At 35.5% G+C, this 15,771-nt stretch overlaps 4 protein-coding genes across 4 annotated transcripts; 2 read left to right on the top strand and 2 right to left on the bottom strand.

The window, feature by feature from the left end:
- Positions 1-770: 770 nt before the first annotated feature.
- On the top strand, positions 771-4,791 carry LOC145732667 (gustatory receptor for sugar taste 64e-like). The gene is made up of 8 exons (XM_081985087.1): positions 771-1,142; positions 1,240-1,428; positions 1,480-1,628; positions 1,995-2,120; positions 2,178-2,332; positions 2,385-2,547; positions 4,484-4,573; positions 4,632-4,791. Exons 1-8 carry the CDS (start codon positions 860-862, stop codon positions 4,707-4,709), a joined length of 1,233 nt encoding a protein of 410 aa, XP_081841213.1. The 5' UTR covers positions 771-859; the 3' UTR covers positions 4,710-4,791.
- Positions 3,909-6,446, bottom strand: LOC145732674 (leucine-rich melanocyte differentiation-associated protein-like). Its single transcript, XM_081985095.1, has 5 exons — positions 6,283-6,446; positions 5,791-6,018; positions 5,598-5,737; positions 4,952-5,154; positions 3,909-4,900 (listed from the first exon to the last, which is right to left on the bottom strand). Exons 1-5 carry the CDS (start codon positions 6,343-6,345, stop codon positions 4,821-4,823), a joined length of 714 nt encoding a protein of 237 aa, XP_081841221.1. The 5' UTR covers positions 6,346-6,446; the 3' UTR covers positions 3,909-4,820.
- Positions 6,447-7,130: 684 nt separating this feature from the next.
- On the bottom strand, positions 7,131-8,871 carry LOC145732666 (gustatory receptor for sugar taste 64f-like). Its single transcript, XM_081985086.1, is given in 8 exon segments — positions 7,131-7,303; positions 7,359-7,448; positions 7,502-7,819; positions 7,867-7,992; positions 8,049-8,250; positions 8,252-8,441; positions 8,497-8,640; positions 8,694-8,871. Coding segments are annotated over 8 exon segments (1,230 nt in total). The 5' UTR covers positions 8,773-8,871; the 3' UTR covers positions 7,131-7,222.
- A 260-nt stretch (positions 8,872-9,131) lies between these two features.
- Positions 9,132-15,769, top strand: LOC145732789 (uncharacterized). Its single transcript, XM_081985283.1, is given in 12 exon segments — positions 9,132-9,293; positions 9,365-9,460; positions 9,616-9,727; positions 9,784-10,046; positions 10,268-10,488; positions 10,540-10,642; positions 10,691-10,933; positions 13,845-14,093; positions 14,141-14,352; positions 14,354-14,429; positions 14,553-14,888; positions 14,986-15,769. Coding segments are annotated over 11 exon segments (1,884 nt in total). The 5' UTR covers positions 9,132-9,289; the 3' UTR covers positions 14,858-14,888; positions 14,986-15,769.
- The last annotated feature ends 2 nt before the right edge of the window (positions 15,770-15,771 follow it).

Consider the following 15,771-nt stretch of genomic DNA (forward strand, 5'->3'; position numbering starts at 1 on the left):
AAATCAAAACTTTCTGATGACAGATGTACTACAATCTGATTAGATCTATTGTGCCCCATCTTCTTCTGCTGTCTCAAGGTTTCCTTGTTCATAGCAGCCCCTCGAAATTCCAAGTTCCTTTAGGAATTTCAGGATCTTGAGTGGGTCTGTTCGAGGTATTTCTTCCACAGCCAGCTGAAGTAATCCCAGTGTGTTTAATCTTCTGTGGCCTACAGCATAACACCAGCAAGATGTGATGGGGTGTTTCTGGTTCTTCTCCGCAAAACCTGCAGGGGTACTGTCCTCTTCTAGGCCTAGCTTCTTTAGGTGTTCTCTGAGTCCACATTGAGCATTCCTAGACACTCCAGAACCATCATCGAGTTGATGTTAGATGAGCTCAACGCTTTAATGGCTGCTTGGCTATCGGAAAGGATCGCAATTTCCTTGTTCCGGTATTTCTACTAAGTCTTGTTCTCCTGGTGAATGGTGATTGAAATTCTGATGACGTTAATTCTTCCCCATCTTCATCAAAAGCGTAGAAAGTAATAAAAAAAATCCTCTGCAAATCTTCATCCTTTCATTAACATACCTACAGTTCAGCTGGTTTTGACCAATCAATGTTTGTGATTTTCTCACTCACACACACATTTGAGTACTGTCATTTTCTAAGTTGCTGGATTTAACTAAAAAAAAACTTATTGACGCCTTAAATACATCATTAACGTTTATGATAATACAGGAAAAAAACAGATTATTCGTGACTGACAACTTATAGCCAATGTAAACAAACCTTTAATAGTTTGCGCCAGCCCTTATTAAGTTGTTTGCTTTAGACATCATCATCGGTAAACACCTTGTTCCCATCAAACTATCAAACAAAATGTCGACGAATTCGGTGGTGCCGTATTTTAAACCAATCCTGCTGCAATCACGTCAGCAAAACCAAAAGTCCATTTATAGCTCTTTCAGGATTTTCATGTGTTTGTCGCAAATTTTAGGGGTGCTACCGCAGAAAAATTTAACTAATCGAGTGGAAGAGTTGACTTTTAGTTGGAAATGTTGGAGGGTGTACTATTCGATTGTTGTTATGGCGCTGCTAGGGGTCGCTGTTGCTTGTTGCTTAATTTACTGGGCTGATCATGGAAGTAGCATAAATGCTTTAGGTAAATTCCACAACATTTTGGGCCAATTTGTGTACAAAAATTAAGCTTCAGGTCATGTGACCGACTGTCAAATGACGTTACACCCGGACATTTTTAGGGTTGGGGGTATTTTACGGTGGTACGTTGTTAACAGTAGTTTTGTACTTGCAACTGGCAAAATGTTGGCCTAAACTGCTTAAAAGTTGGTGTACACTGGACAAAATTATGAACATCAAGTATGGCTATCCCGAAGGCATGGATTTGCAAATTAAACTTTTAATGGGTGTTTTTCTAACCCTAAGTTTAGGTAGTAATTATTTATAAAGGAAGCTAGCGATTACAAATAGGTTTTTTCTAGTGGATTACCTTTTGGGGATCGGAAATAACTACGAACAGGTGGCAGCAGCGTATGGTAGGAATATCACTTCGGAACTGGTTTTTGCAAGCAGTTTCCCTCAATTGTTTGCCTACGTACCTTATACGATTTTCACCACCGTATTTTGTACAGTAAGAAGAGTGTTATTGTAGTAAAAAAGTTTTTAAAATGACATTTACATCATATTCAGGAAATTAGTTTGACGTTTTGAAAATGCATTCGTATCGCTTTTAGCGATTAGTTGCGCTCTCTTTCTCACACGCGCTTGTTAACGGAACGCAATTCTGACACAAACGTGACCTTCTCGATCTCGACGTATAACGAGTTGTGTGCGTTGTTGCCAGATTGCTAGTTGACCGTTTGCTGTTTTTGTTGTTGATGATTTGACTAAAAACTGCTTTAGAGAGAAAGAAAAAAAAAATTATTATTCAAAATTGTTTGTTAAAAAAACTTCTATATAAGTAATTACCTAACCAACAAAAAAAAATAATTTGTAGATAATCACCGTACATGCCAATCTAACATGGGCGTTAAATGATGTTTTTATCATAATAGCCAGTATAGCTATAGCCATGAGATTCAGGCAAATAACCGAAAAGCTGCAACAGGAAAATTCACAAAAAGTTACAAACTGAACCCAAAAAGAAATCTGACATCACTAAATCTGGATTGTATTCCAGACAATGTCCGTACTGTTCTGGAAAGGAATCCGAGAAGATTACGACCGTCTAGCAAGCTTTTGCAAAGAATTGGACAGTCATATTTCCGTTCTTGTTTTACTCTCGTACTTTCTGAATATATTCTTTCTTCTCATCCAACTTTACCACGGACTAGAGTGAGTTGGCCGATACTTAAACCAAATAACGTGATTGGATGTTGTTTTCAAGGTCGTTTACGTCCACAGTCAGGAAAATCTACTTTGTGTCTTCGTTTGTTTATTTAATTTTCAAAACCACCACAGTGTCGCTGTACGCTGCTTGGATCAATGACGAAAGCAAAGCGCCCACCAACGTTCTCAACTCGTTGGATTCTTCTCTTTATAATGTGGAGGTAACCAAGATAGTTGATAAATTCTAACTGCAACACCCTGTATATTTCCTGATGAGTTGCTAAAACTTTTTCTTCTGATTCTAAAAATATAAAAAAGTTGACATTTGGTTTAGCCGTTTTCGAATTATTGGCATTTAAAAATTGTAATGTAATTTGTAAAGTCATGAATAATCAAAGAGACTATTCACGTCATCAGTGTTCGAGTTGATGTGCCATCTAGTGTGCAGAGAAAATTTGACGTAATTTAACCATACAATATATTGACCAACTGTCAAATTACATCAATGACAGAAAATGTCAACTTTAAAATTGAAAAGTTTGTAAATTACATTTAAAAAGCTGAAAAAGCTAAAACGGTAAAATCACGTCACGTGATAATGGTAATTTAAATTTGCAGCCGGCAACACTGCAACGCCAAGTTGAAGGTTGTCAACAACAGTCACGTGACCAGAAAAAATGGCATCTTTAATCTTGAACAGTCTGTAAATTGCATTATTTAAACAGAAAATTGTAAAAGCACGTCACGTGATAGTGGCAATTTAAATTTGCAGCTGGCAACACTGCAACGTCAATTTGAAACTTTCAACAAGTCACGTGACCAGAAAAATGTCATCTTTAACATGGAAAAGTCGTTGTAATTATAAAAGCACGTCACGTGATAGTGGTAATTTAAATTTGCAGCTGGTAACGTGTGACCAGAAAATTGTCATCTTTATCTTGAACTGTTACTCTTGATACTGTAAATCCACCAAATTGTCAAGAAAACTTAAAATACCATCTCTTACTTCTGTGCTCCTGGTAGAAAATTTTATTTTAACAGCATATCGAGAATTGTATTAGGAGAGCAGAAACGCAAAGAGGTAAATTTCTGATACTACAACCATCCACCAAATTGTCAAGAAAACTTAAAACACCGTCTGTGACTTTCTGTGCTCCTGGTAGAAAATTCAATTTTGACAGAAAAATCGGGAATTGTATTAGGAGAGCAAAAACGCAATGAGACAAATTTCTGTTACTCCTGATAGTGCAATCATCCACCAAATTGTCAAGAAAACTTAAAACACCACCACACACACAGCTAAAAATTTGCCTCGTTACGTTCCTGCTGTCCTGATACAAAACTAGACTTGCTTCAAAACTGACAAAAATTGAATTTTTTATCAGGAGCACAAAAAGTGCAAGTAGTATTAGGGAGTAACTAAATCCTTGCGTTTCAGCTCTCCTGGTATAAAATTGATATTCTGCAAAACTGTAACTTCCTATCAGGAACACAGAAAGTGCAAGAGGTATTTTAAATTTTCTTGACAATTGGCGAAGGAGTTGCTAAAATATATCTGCTTTTTTACTTTAAAATAAAACAATTTTAGGGTGTAAAACATCATTTAATAAATTATTAATAACAGTCGTTAAATCACAAACCTTCTATACCGTTCTGATCAAAGTGACACCTTTCTATAATTAAAAATAATCTATATAGTATATATACACATCTAAATTGCATTTAAACAGCTGGGAAAGCTAAAATCGTAAAAGCGCACGTCACGCAATCGTATCTATTTAAATTTACAGCTGGCAACACTGTAAACTTAAATTGACACATGTCAACAACACTCGCGTGACCGGCAATATGGCGTCTTTAACCTTGAAATCATCCAAATCCATGGCAACTGTGATTTTAAAACTTTGAATGTCAATTGAAAACGGCTAAACCAAATGTCAACTTATTATATATTTTTGGAATCAGAAGAAAAAGGTCTATCAGCTCAAATTTGTCAAGTTGGTATTTTTCACACTCTTGTATTAACAGTGTTTTTCCTATCTGCACAAATAAAATGACCAAAAGCTGTCTAAATATATGAAGCAATCTTGTAGATTAGTTGAAAATGCTCTAAAAATATATGGTGGACAGTTTATTAAAGCATTGAAAACATTCCAGATTCGACGCCTACTGACTCAAATCAGTTTCGATAAAACTGCCCTAACCGGATGTAAAATGTTTGTGGTTAAGCGAGGGATTATTTTAAGTGTTAGTTACTTTATAATTTGATTTAATTTTTATTTTTATTTATTTCTCTTAAATATAGGTTGCCAGTGCCATTGTCACTTACGAACTAGTCCTCATCCAGTTTACTCAGGCCAATTTATACGACAAAGGACAGTAACAATTTACGTATTAAAGCTATATTTGTTTTAAACTTATGTAATTTACATAAAACTTTCTAGTAAAGAAAAAGTTCTTACCTTCTTATGCTTAGTTATATGAACAATTAAGACTACAAATCATTATTTGAGATAAATCTGTTCCCTTCTGAGTGTTTACCGCTGTAACGATAACGACATTTCCCGTAAGCTCCTAAAACTTAAAAAGTTAATAAAAACCTTAATAAAGTATACGACTTAACACCTTTGTAATCTTCTGGACTTCTCAAAGATTTAGGTAAGGGAGTGTAGTTAAAATGTGCTGGAATATCCACAATTCCATCGAATTTGTTTGGAGAGACTACGTTCATGAATTTCCCTCTACTTTTCGCTTGTTTCAGCTCATCCACTTTAACCGAGTTTGAGTCGAGAAATTTCAAGTTAGGAAGATGATAAAGAACGTAGTACCTATCAAAATAGTTATTTAACCAACGAGTGTATTAATCGCTCATTAATATAAGAGTTTGTTACAACATTTTTCCGTCGACTGTAATCTATAATAAACGTTTTTAGGATACTAACCTAAAATGTTTCGAAAAAAACTAATTGTCAGTTGTATACGCGACACGGCAAACCAAGTCATAGGCACCCTTGACAATGACAGTGACAGTTAGTTCTGTCGGTAATGGTGGATGTCAATAATGATAGTCTATTTCTATCTATTTAATACAAATAAAGAAGGATGGACAATACTGTGAGTATATTTGGTTGCCTATGATAAAATCGTGCATTAATGGGACTCATTAATGAACGATTTTGCATTCGTTATCGTCCATTAAAAAAGGATGTTAATACATGATCGACGGAAAAACATATTAATACACTGCAAAGTGTTTTTCTAGTCAACTGACCGATATCTCTGATAGTCTTCTTCATCGTTTTCGCTATTGGACAACTGATTTGGACAGGCGTGGTTGCCAAGCAAACTCAAATAGGTCAAAGCAGGTAGGTTGGTCTTAATCTGCTTTAGTAACAGCTCTAAATTGCATATCTGTAACCATCAAAACCTGTGTACAACCAATGTAGTGGGTGTTTTCAAAATACCTGGTTTTTATTCAGGGATAGTGTATGCAATTTAGGTAGGCGTGGTATGGAAATATTGTCTCCCAGTTGGTTGTTATCCAACACCAATTCTCTTAAATCCGTAAAAGTGTCCAGTCCTTTTAGAGTTATCAACTCGTTGTAACTGAGGTCGAGACTTTGTACTTTATGTCCGTACAGTTTGGTAAGAGCGTCTGGAATTCGGATGCAGTTTTGTCCAGAATAACACAACTGAAAGTTTACAATTTTTTATTACCATTGAAATAAACTATTTTTTAATACTTTTTCAGATTTTATTCCAGTAAAAACGCGAATTTCCCTAGTCAAAACTGATTTTTTTGTACTGGACACCGGTGAAGTAGTTTCCAGCACTATAGTGTGATAAATCACCATTTGTGTTGAACACATACTGTCAACCAACACTTGCACACAATTTATAGGTTAAATGTAGCTTTTAGTAGGTTTCCCTGTGTAATATTTTATAATATAACTTACTCGGCCATCAATCATTGATACTGTACTGGGTGCCATATCGATCACAGGTTCACACTTATCCATTTTAGTTAGCAATTAAAACACAAGCACAAACATCTCAGGATTTCTTTATAAGGTTTCTGTATGTAACATTTGATACGAGTATTGCTTTACTTATCAAGTTTGAGTCCCATTTACGCTAACTACAGGCCGGAAACTCTCAACAACGTCAAACCCGGCTAAAGCGACTGCATAAGACAATCTAACTCTGTACAATCATTATTATCGATTGATTATACTCTACAAATTGTTTCCCTGTCCTAGTTGGGTAGAAGTACATGGTCTGTAAATGACATAGTAGGCCTGTACAAAATTAAACATCAGCAACATATTATTCCAACAGAAAAGGTGATAAGGCGTGCATTGTAGAAAAGTAATTTCCAAGATTAACGAAGGAGATTTATGATGGAGAGAGCAGAGCTTTTTTGACGTCACGATGACGTAATTTAGCAAAATCATAATTTGAACAACTGTCAAATTACGTCATTGTGACGTCAAAAAAGTCTCTGCTCTGCTGTGAAAACGAATGCGGCCTGCATTTACCAAGACACGCCCTTTACCCCAGTTTACATATTTTAGGTCGCTGCCCACTTAAAAACTGGTCCCGCCCTCAATCTGTCACACAAACTGACAGAATTAAATGTCACGTGACACTGCATATTATAACTAACAATGTAGTCACGTGACAACTGTCAAATTATGCATATCTAGAAAAGACTGATTCTCTTTGATTTATTTAAAAGTTTCAGAACATATCCTCCAACTAGAAAATATATACTACATTGATCTAGGAAAGGAGTTCATAAATGGAATAATAATTATTTATAATCTCGTATTTTTCAATGCAGATAATAAGAAAAAAACAAATTGTTTAAATATGTCCTGTAACAAATTCAAGTGGTTACACTAGTCCAGCATTTTGAAACTCTTTCTGATTAAACTGAATTAACACTAATTCGTAGGTGACAATTGCGCTGCTTATCTAAAAGTAACGTGAAATTACTGCTACTACTTCACTGGAGTACATTATATAATACCTTCAGTAATAACCCTTTGGTGATTTTAAAGAAATTACTTCCACTTAAAGCCATTTCAAAAGTGTCTAGATGCATAATAAACCGCTCCACCTATAAAAAAACATAAAAAAAAAATTTTGCTAACCAAAAACATACATCATTACTTCAATATTATAAACACCAGAAGGCGCCGTAGTCAACACGGTAATAAGTCGATCCTGTTCGTCGCAAATAGATCCTGCGTAAACGCACACCGTGGTCATTCTCAAGATTAATAAAGTAAACGAAATGCAAAAGTAAATCTTATGCATCGCGTCATCGTTCGGTTTCAATGAATTGAACAGTTGTGACAGGATGTGGTAGACGTTGTTAAAAAAAGACAGAATGATAAGCCAGCGCAGTTTGCTGTTAACGATCTGACAGAGTTTTGACAGTTTGGTGTAGTCTTCTCTAGTCGACCTCCAAATCATGCAGTTTTTTTCCTGAAACTGTTTTTTTAAATCCCGGAAAATGAAATAACTTGATAAACCTCATAAGCTGATAGACGGGCCACTTTTCTGGAAATCTGTACCATTTTGCAATGAAAACAGATGCTGACCGTGGAAATAAACACGTCGATAAACGACCAGATGAAAGTTTTTTGGATTATCAACAGCTGTTTGTAAACAAAAAAGATTAATATAAACAACATTACAGTAAATTGTGACAGACCTTGAAGAATAATCCAGTCCAAATGGAATAGGGAACGAAGTGGAATACCTCTACAAACTCATGGTGCACAAAATATTCTCTAGAAGCGTTGAAGAAGCTTAGTGGATTATTTCTAATGCTTGTCCAAGCAATTTTACTGGTTACTAAAGCATGTTCAACTAAACATTTTTTTAGTTTAGTAACAATTTTACTAAAAAAAAATCTTACATAAGGCAATTCCCATAATCGACACCATAGCAACGACAATTTTTATTTTTGCATTTTTAGGTCCCTCATAATACTTCATAGACTTTTCGATCAAACTCCATTCACGCACAAACGCAGCCCATATTTTAGCCATATAAAGAAAAATCAAATTGAGTAACACACCCTCCAAATGGAACTCCAACGCGTCTGCAACCCTCAAAACCTTAAAATACTCATCCTAAAGAGCGATCACCAGTCCTACTCAATTCCACGATATTAACAAATTGCATATCTAAAACGAAACAAATCAAGTGGAACGTGGAACCGGCCAGTGATATTAGATTGACAAAAACCCTCCAAGACAACCATTTGAAGTTTAAATAATCCGGATCTGGGTTTGTAAGACCTAAAAAAAAATGATTCATTATTTTTAAATCTTGTGGTGGAATGACTTATTGCCTTCAACAGGAAAAAAACCAAAAACTTGCAGCAACACTACTGGCTGTTTGATTAAGTAGTGAAAAGCAATTTGGTTCATACTGAACACAATAAAGAGTTAATAAAGTGAAAAAAAATTTAGTTGTGTGTTAATACAAAGCAAATAAGGAGTAAACCCCACTCGTGGTACTTAACACGCAATGGTGTTTATTTTCTTTTAAATTGACCCGTTATTAACTTAATTGTATGAGTATATACTTTCGATAAGCTGCTTGATAAGGTAATTATTAAGAGCCCACTAAAAAATTCAGCTATTATCATTTATCAGTTAACATGTGGCTGGGATTGGTATTGAAAAACCTCGCTAGATGGCCAGAAGTATTGATTTATGGCGTCTGTCAAAAAGGAGGACACACATCAAATTTTTTTACTTAAATTGACATAAAGGCGGTGGCGTGTGACGTGTAAACGTCAACAAAGTTTGTATGCCAAAGAGTCAAGAAGTTGTAAATAACAAAAATTCTTATTTGTGTGATATCATTTATATGGGTTGGGTATTTACATTATCTGGATGAAAAATGCACATATGAATAGTTAAAAGTTATGAGAAGAATACAATGGGTAGGTAGTTTGCAGGCTATTTTATTGTCAACGTTTGCAATGGACTAACATTAGAAACCTTGTTTTTCTAGTTGAGGTAGAGGTAGAATTTGACTATAATGCCCAAGAACACGACGAATTGACCATAAAGAAGGGAGAAGTTATTAAAAATGTTATCAAAAAGCCTGGTAAGTTGCTCCGTTTCTCTACTATCTTCAATCATACATCAGCCCCTCAAAGCCTACTTAAGCCCCTTGTTGCATAGTTGTAAAGTATCACAAATTGTTAATAAGTAAGTTAACTCAGAAGAGTAGACCAGAATTAACCTTTTCTGAATTAATAGGAGGATGGTGGGAAGGAACTTTAAATGGAAAAACTGGAGTGTTCCCTGACAATTATGTCAAGCCCTATGACAAGAATAAAGTGGTTTTAAGGAACAAACAAGACGCTACTAGGTACCCTTTAATTTCTAGTTTAAGCTTATAGTATTGAATTAATGGCAATATTTAAGAATTAGGCAATGCAGAGTGGTATACAGTTACACTCAGGAACATGAAGATGAGCTTTCCTTGAAAACTGGACAGCTGATTAAGGTAATTGGGGAGGAAGAAGAGGGATGGTGGAGGGGGATTTTGAACGGCAAAGAGGGAGTTTTCCCCTCCAATTTTGTGGAAGAGATTCGGCTTCCCAACAATGTACTTCAGCCCAAACCTAGTGCACGTTTGGACCTTACCAAAACTACGGATACAGCTCCTGCCTTGCCTGCTAAACCAGGTAAAGAAATCAGTATCAAAAGATTATTATTACTCATTGTGTTTCCTGTATTTTTGACAATCTTTATCCTAGCACAGCTAAATTTGTTTATTGTGTGCTTATCTTGTGATTGAATTGATTGATGGATTTTTAAAGCTGGTTCAGATAATAAAATTAAGTGAATTACAATTTTCTTCATTGAATTCTTGTTCTACAACCTTTTCCAAGTGGTTGACTTTCAGTGAGGCCACAATGCCAAGCTCGATTTTCTTACGACGCGCAAAACAACGACGAATTGAGTATAAAGGAGGGTGACATTATTACAATAATCAGCAAAGAGGAGTGTGATCAAGGTTGGTGGAAAGGGGAGTTGAATGGAAAAATTGGGGTTTTTCCTGATAATTTCGTACTTGAACTGCCATTCCAATCGGAACATAAAAATGTGGTTTCCCCTAGTTCTAAAGTGAGTTTCTCCACCAGTTTAACTAGGAGGGTTTTATCTATTTGTGTGCAGGTTGAAAGTAAACCTGCTGCAGCCGATCCAAGTGCCATAAAACCGGTTTCAGTCGCATCCAATCGAAAATTGTTAGACCCTAAAGTAACGCCACCCTTGCCCGGTAATTGTTTTAACCATTGAAATCCAGTTGTACACGAATTTTTATTAGGTAAAAAGCCTGCAACCCTAAACCAGAAAAAGTCACCGCCAGCCAGTGGTGGCGGAATTTTATCCAAAATTAAAGATAAAATAGTGGACGTGGTGGATGGGGCTACTGGCAGTAAATCCAAGACTGAACCGCCCAAAGAAAAAACTAACATTCCCGATGAATTCCCAGTCACTCAGACATTCGATGAAGTTTCAAGGCGGCCATTGTTGAGCGATGTCAGGGCCAATAGGGCGAGGGCACCCAGTAAGTGTTTTGTTTTTTTATAATACATGGATTGTTGAAAATAATGTAAACCCACCCAATCAAAAATGGTGATAGTCTTTTCAGAATTGGAGGAATTCTGTCCAAATTAAAAAGCTTTAAACTTGGACCGCCTTGTAAGTTTTAACTTTTGATGAGTACAAAGACAATCATAAACAGTATTCATCGTTATGAGTCAGACAATTAGCGTACCGCTCTCGACGATTATATCACTAATAAAAATACGGGTACAAATTAATACATTTTCCTTTCGATCCGTGTGTGTTTGACCTGTAGAAATATCGTATGGTGTGTTTCGGGCTTAATTGAAACCTGCAAGAGTCCAATTATCACGATTATACCCATATAACATGCATTTGTTCATTCGACTTTTTCCAGTCTACTAACAGTAAAACATCTTTAGTTTTGTGATTTTGTTCATAGTGAAATGTTTTTGAAAATGAAACGACCAGCAAAAGGTAATTTGATTTCTCAATTGAAAAAATGCGTGTGTGTAATATTTTTTGAAGTGCTGTATAGTGCTAATCGACTGGAAAAAATAATTGATTAATTCAGCATTTGCAGTTTTTTTGTCCTTGAAACTTACGCCTAATTAATATTTATAACACAATAATGATTGTTTGTGATAACGTCCGATAAGGTATCAGTACATTCCTAAGGATGGCGTGGGCTCGTTTATTGTTGTGGTAATTTTTTTTCAAGTAATTTTGTGGAAGCAACTTTATGTGGTTTTTCATAAAGTTTTCAAATTCGCGTAAATTAAGAAATTGTGCTTTTCCTGATAATAAAAACACTGAAAACACGGTGACTTGATGATTGTCCAGTGCCGCAAACTAATTGGAAGTGTCTTGATGATTGCCTAATATACCACAGGCAGGACAATTGACCACAGAAACAAAAAGTAAATTATTATTTTAATAATAATTATAAGCTTAGTCTAAAATGTGAAAAAATGTCTTTTGGTAATTTACAGAACTTTGAAAATGCATGCAATCGACCATTTTGTCTTGTGAATGACGTAAACCACTTTCAGCAGTTTGATTGGCTTTAACTAACGGTTGACAGCATCTTCCGATCAGCTGATTTATAACCGAAAAGTCAATGTTGCCAAATAACACGTTTTATAGCACAACAGGAAAACTTTCTTATTTCACTCGACAAAAAATAATTCGATGTCAATTTGACATAACGTTTTTCGTTTAGTGTATTATTGTTAGAAATTTAAAAACTGTAAACACTGTTTCTCATTTGTCAAAACTTTACAAACTGGCAACACAAAAGCGGACCTAGAAAAAATGACTCCTGGCAGCTAATTGGTTGAAAACCGTCTACGTCATATCTAGCGGGCGTTTTAAATGTTACTATGAAATTTGAATTTTGTTATGTTGGTATTTTCAAAAATAAAAAAAAACGTTATTCAAATATCAAATTAAAAAAAAGTGGGATAAGCCCACAAGAATCCATTGGCTAAGCTGATTTGAAGGACGGCTTAGATAAGTTTAGTTTAGACTGTGTTAATTTACACCTGATCTGTCACATTCAAATCTCTTACTTAGCTTAAGTCGTTAGATTGACAATAAGTGGTACCATTTCCGAGTTAACCCATAAAAAACCATTTTCACGCACATTTTACGTCATAGCTCCCTTATTAAAGCCAATCTGTCACTTCGACAGAATAAGTTATTTTTCTACTACCGATCCAAAGGTATTTGCATAGTCAAAGTCAAAATTAAAAATTCAACATTTTTTCCGAAAAATCGAAAGGGGGACTCCTTTGAAAAATTTCAAAATTTTAGTTTTTATTTTTTTAAAAAAAAAACGGTACCCTTTACAAAAAAATGGTACATAAGCAAAAAGTTGCATCTCATCGAGGTCCACACCCAATAAAATTTTCAACTCGATCAATTGAACCATTTCTGAGATATCTAAGATATCTAAGAAAATGTCCGAAAATTTTAAGTCAACTTTGACGCCATCTTGCGGCCAAACGGTACAACTTAGCGGTGCGCAGTTTCCACCAATGGATAGCCCCATTCATTGGCTATCTATAATCCTATTATGTGTCTATAGTAAATGTGTTAAATAACCGAGTTATTCACGATTGAATGAACCGATGCACAAAAATTTTATCCAAATGAGGATTTTTTGGACCGCTCGATGGGTTCCATATATGAGTACCATAATTTTGGTACTATCTCAATTAAATTCACATAATAGACTAATTCGGACCTGCTGAATCCAAATCTGCAATCAGAAAAATTTTAGCTCCCATAGGTTCCGAAATAAAAATCTGATTTTTTAATCGTAAGCTAATTTGAACCTACAAATTCGAAATCCAGTCAATTTTTATTTATTTTTTTCAGTCCTTTCAGGTAACTATAATTGCCTTATTCCAAAAATTGATAATTACAGAGGTACTTCTGGAGACTGTTTTAGACTGAGATTAACGTACATTTAGTAGTTCAAAAGCATTTTTCTCGAAAACGGTCGCCCATAACGACATGGCTAAGGTATGTCTTTTCTAAGCAGAAATAACAGGCAAATACGCCTTTATACTAAAAAGTAATTTACCGTCACCGAGAAAAACAAATTACTTAAACCGTATGTGGCACCCTCTACGATTAATGAAAAAATCGTTGACAGATATGAATCTCGAACTAAGATTAAAAATTGATTTTTAAATTTTAACTTTGCCCCCCTGTGGCTCTGTAATTATCAACTTTTTGGATTAAGGCAAATATGGCTAAATCGCCTTATTTTGACCAGAGGCAGAACGTTGTAAAGACCTTTCAGGGACACCCTGTGTATTAAGAGAAAAATTGTTTTCAATATGTTTTATTAAACAAATTTAGCTTTTGAGTTTGAGTGTTGTAAAACGTCTGCCTTCGTTCAGATCGACGACTTCCTACCAGCATTTACAAAGAGGACGACGAAGAAGTACCTGGAGTACCCAACGGTACTACCGATCACTCCAAGTTGGACAACAGTTTGAAATCCGAAGACAGTTTCAAATCAGACCGGAGTGCGAGTAGCGAAACTTTGGATTCGTCCGATTTGGACGCTAGCGGCGAGTCCAAACCCAAATTGAGGGAATGGGAGAAGCACAAAGCACCTTGGTTGGCTGAAATGAAACTGAATCAAGGTAAGAATTCAAGTAGTACATTTTAGCACTAAAGACGTAATTTACAGCAAAACGAACGTCAGTGTCACCAGTACCGGAACCCAAACCCAAATCGCAGCCTATACCTGTTGTGGATGCGAAATCGGAGTCGAAATCGGGGCAAAATTCGCCAGCTGAGCGCGAAATATTGGTTCCAGACATGTCCAAGTCAATGTCCGACATGAAACTCAGCCCAATGGAAGTGAAACCCATCCCTAAGCCTTACAGGGCGCCTCCGGGTGGATGCGGATAAAGCTCCTCTAATTAAAAGTAAGCCTGTTGTGCCGTCTTTGCCGTCAATTAATAGACACTCCTTAGGTAAGATGCACTTGTGTGTACTTAACGGTTTGGTCTATTATGCTACTAACATTTGAATGTTAATCGCAACGGAAACAACACAAAATGATTTTTGTAGGTTCATTACCTCGCGAGCCTCTACCTAAACCGATACACCAACCCCAAACCAAACCAAAAGTGGAGCCCGTAACGGCACTAAACACCACGATCAGTACGGAAAAATCCCAGAGTTCCATCGCGTCTCTGACGATAAAACCAGCGAAAAACTCGAAGAGAAAGTGGTGACGGTGGCCAAATTCAACGAAGTTTTAGAGCGACTAGCCAACCTGGAAATAAGACACGAACAACAGCATCAAATGATTGAGGATTTGCGAAATCGGTTGCAGGTCGAGACCGATATGCGGATGATGTTGCAAGAAAAAGTGATGCACAACAACGTACAAGTTTGAGCAGTTACGGAAAGGTGTAAGTGAGTTGTCTGTAAGTGATTATTTACTTCTGCCAGATAAGGAAACTTGTTTCTTTCTCAAACCTGTTTTAATTTGTCTGCTGTTCTACTGTTTGTTTCACTTTTCAGATATCTCAAAGAGGAGAGTAACTCTACTAGACTTACATTTAATAGTGCTAACTGTAGATTTATCGACCGCTTGAAACCTTCTTTTGCTTGTCTAGACAAACCAAACATAATCATCGGTATCTTTTTTCATAATTAACAACTTTCTTCCAGCGTCTAGTCAATAATAAAGATACTTGTTATAATGGTAACTACTTAAAAAAAAAACCAGCTATGTACGCGTTTTAGTCGACTAATTTATATTTTATACGATGCGAATGTTTTAGGTGTACATTTACTACTACTTTGAATAAATTAAGTGCTTTACTAGTGATATAACGCATTTAATGCAGTTGTTCACGTTCGATTTCCAAATTTGTTCCTTAGAAAGAACCTGCTACGTATGTTTTCTATTTTTATACAATTTTACACAAAAGTCAATTTGTATAACGCATTACAATACAAACGTGTGTAGTTTTCGCTTTAATTTAAATTGCTTATTAAATAAGTTTAAGGCAACAGAAAAGTTTTGAAGCGGTGATTGTATCATATAATTAACGTTCAGTTTAACTGCAAATATCGTGTTTTTACTGTAAGTACATAATATATAAGTCATATCTTAAAAAGATACACATTCCACGTACTATTATGATAGAGGTATAAAAAAAGTATAATTTTTATTGTAAATAAATACAGAGCCGTTGTAAGTACTTATATAACACGCGTCCTTATTGTTGGAATTTATTGAATGATTATTATTATTATAATATACTGTAAAGAAATATACTTGGAAGTAATTTTCAACTAATT

The sequence above is a fragment of the Ips typographus genome, linkage group LG8 (genome assembly GCF_016097725.1).
Source record: "Ips typographus isolate SLU linkage group LG8, UJ_Ityp_2.0, whole genome shotgun sequence".
Classification (NCBI taxonomy): Eukaryota; Metazoa; Arthropoda; class Insecta; order Coleoptera; family Curculionidae; genus Ips; species Ips typographus.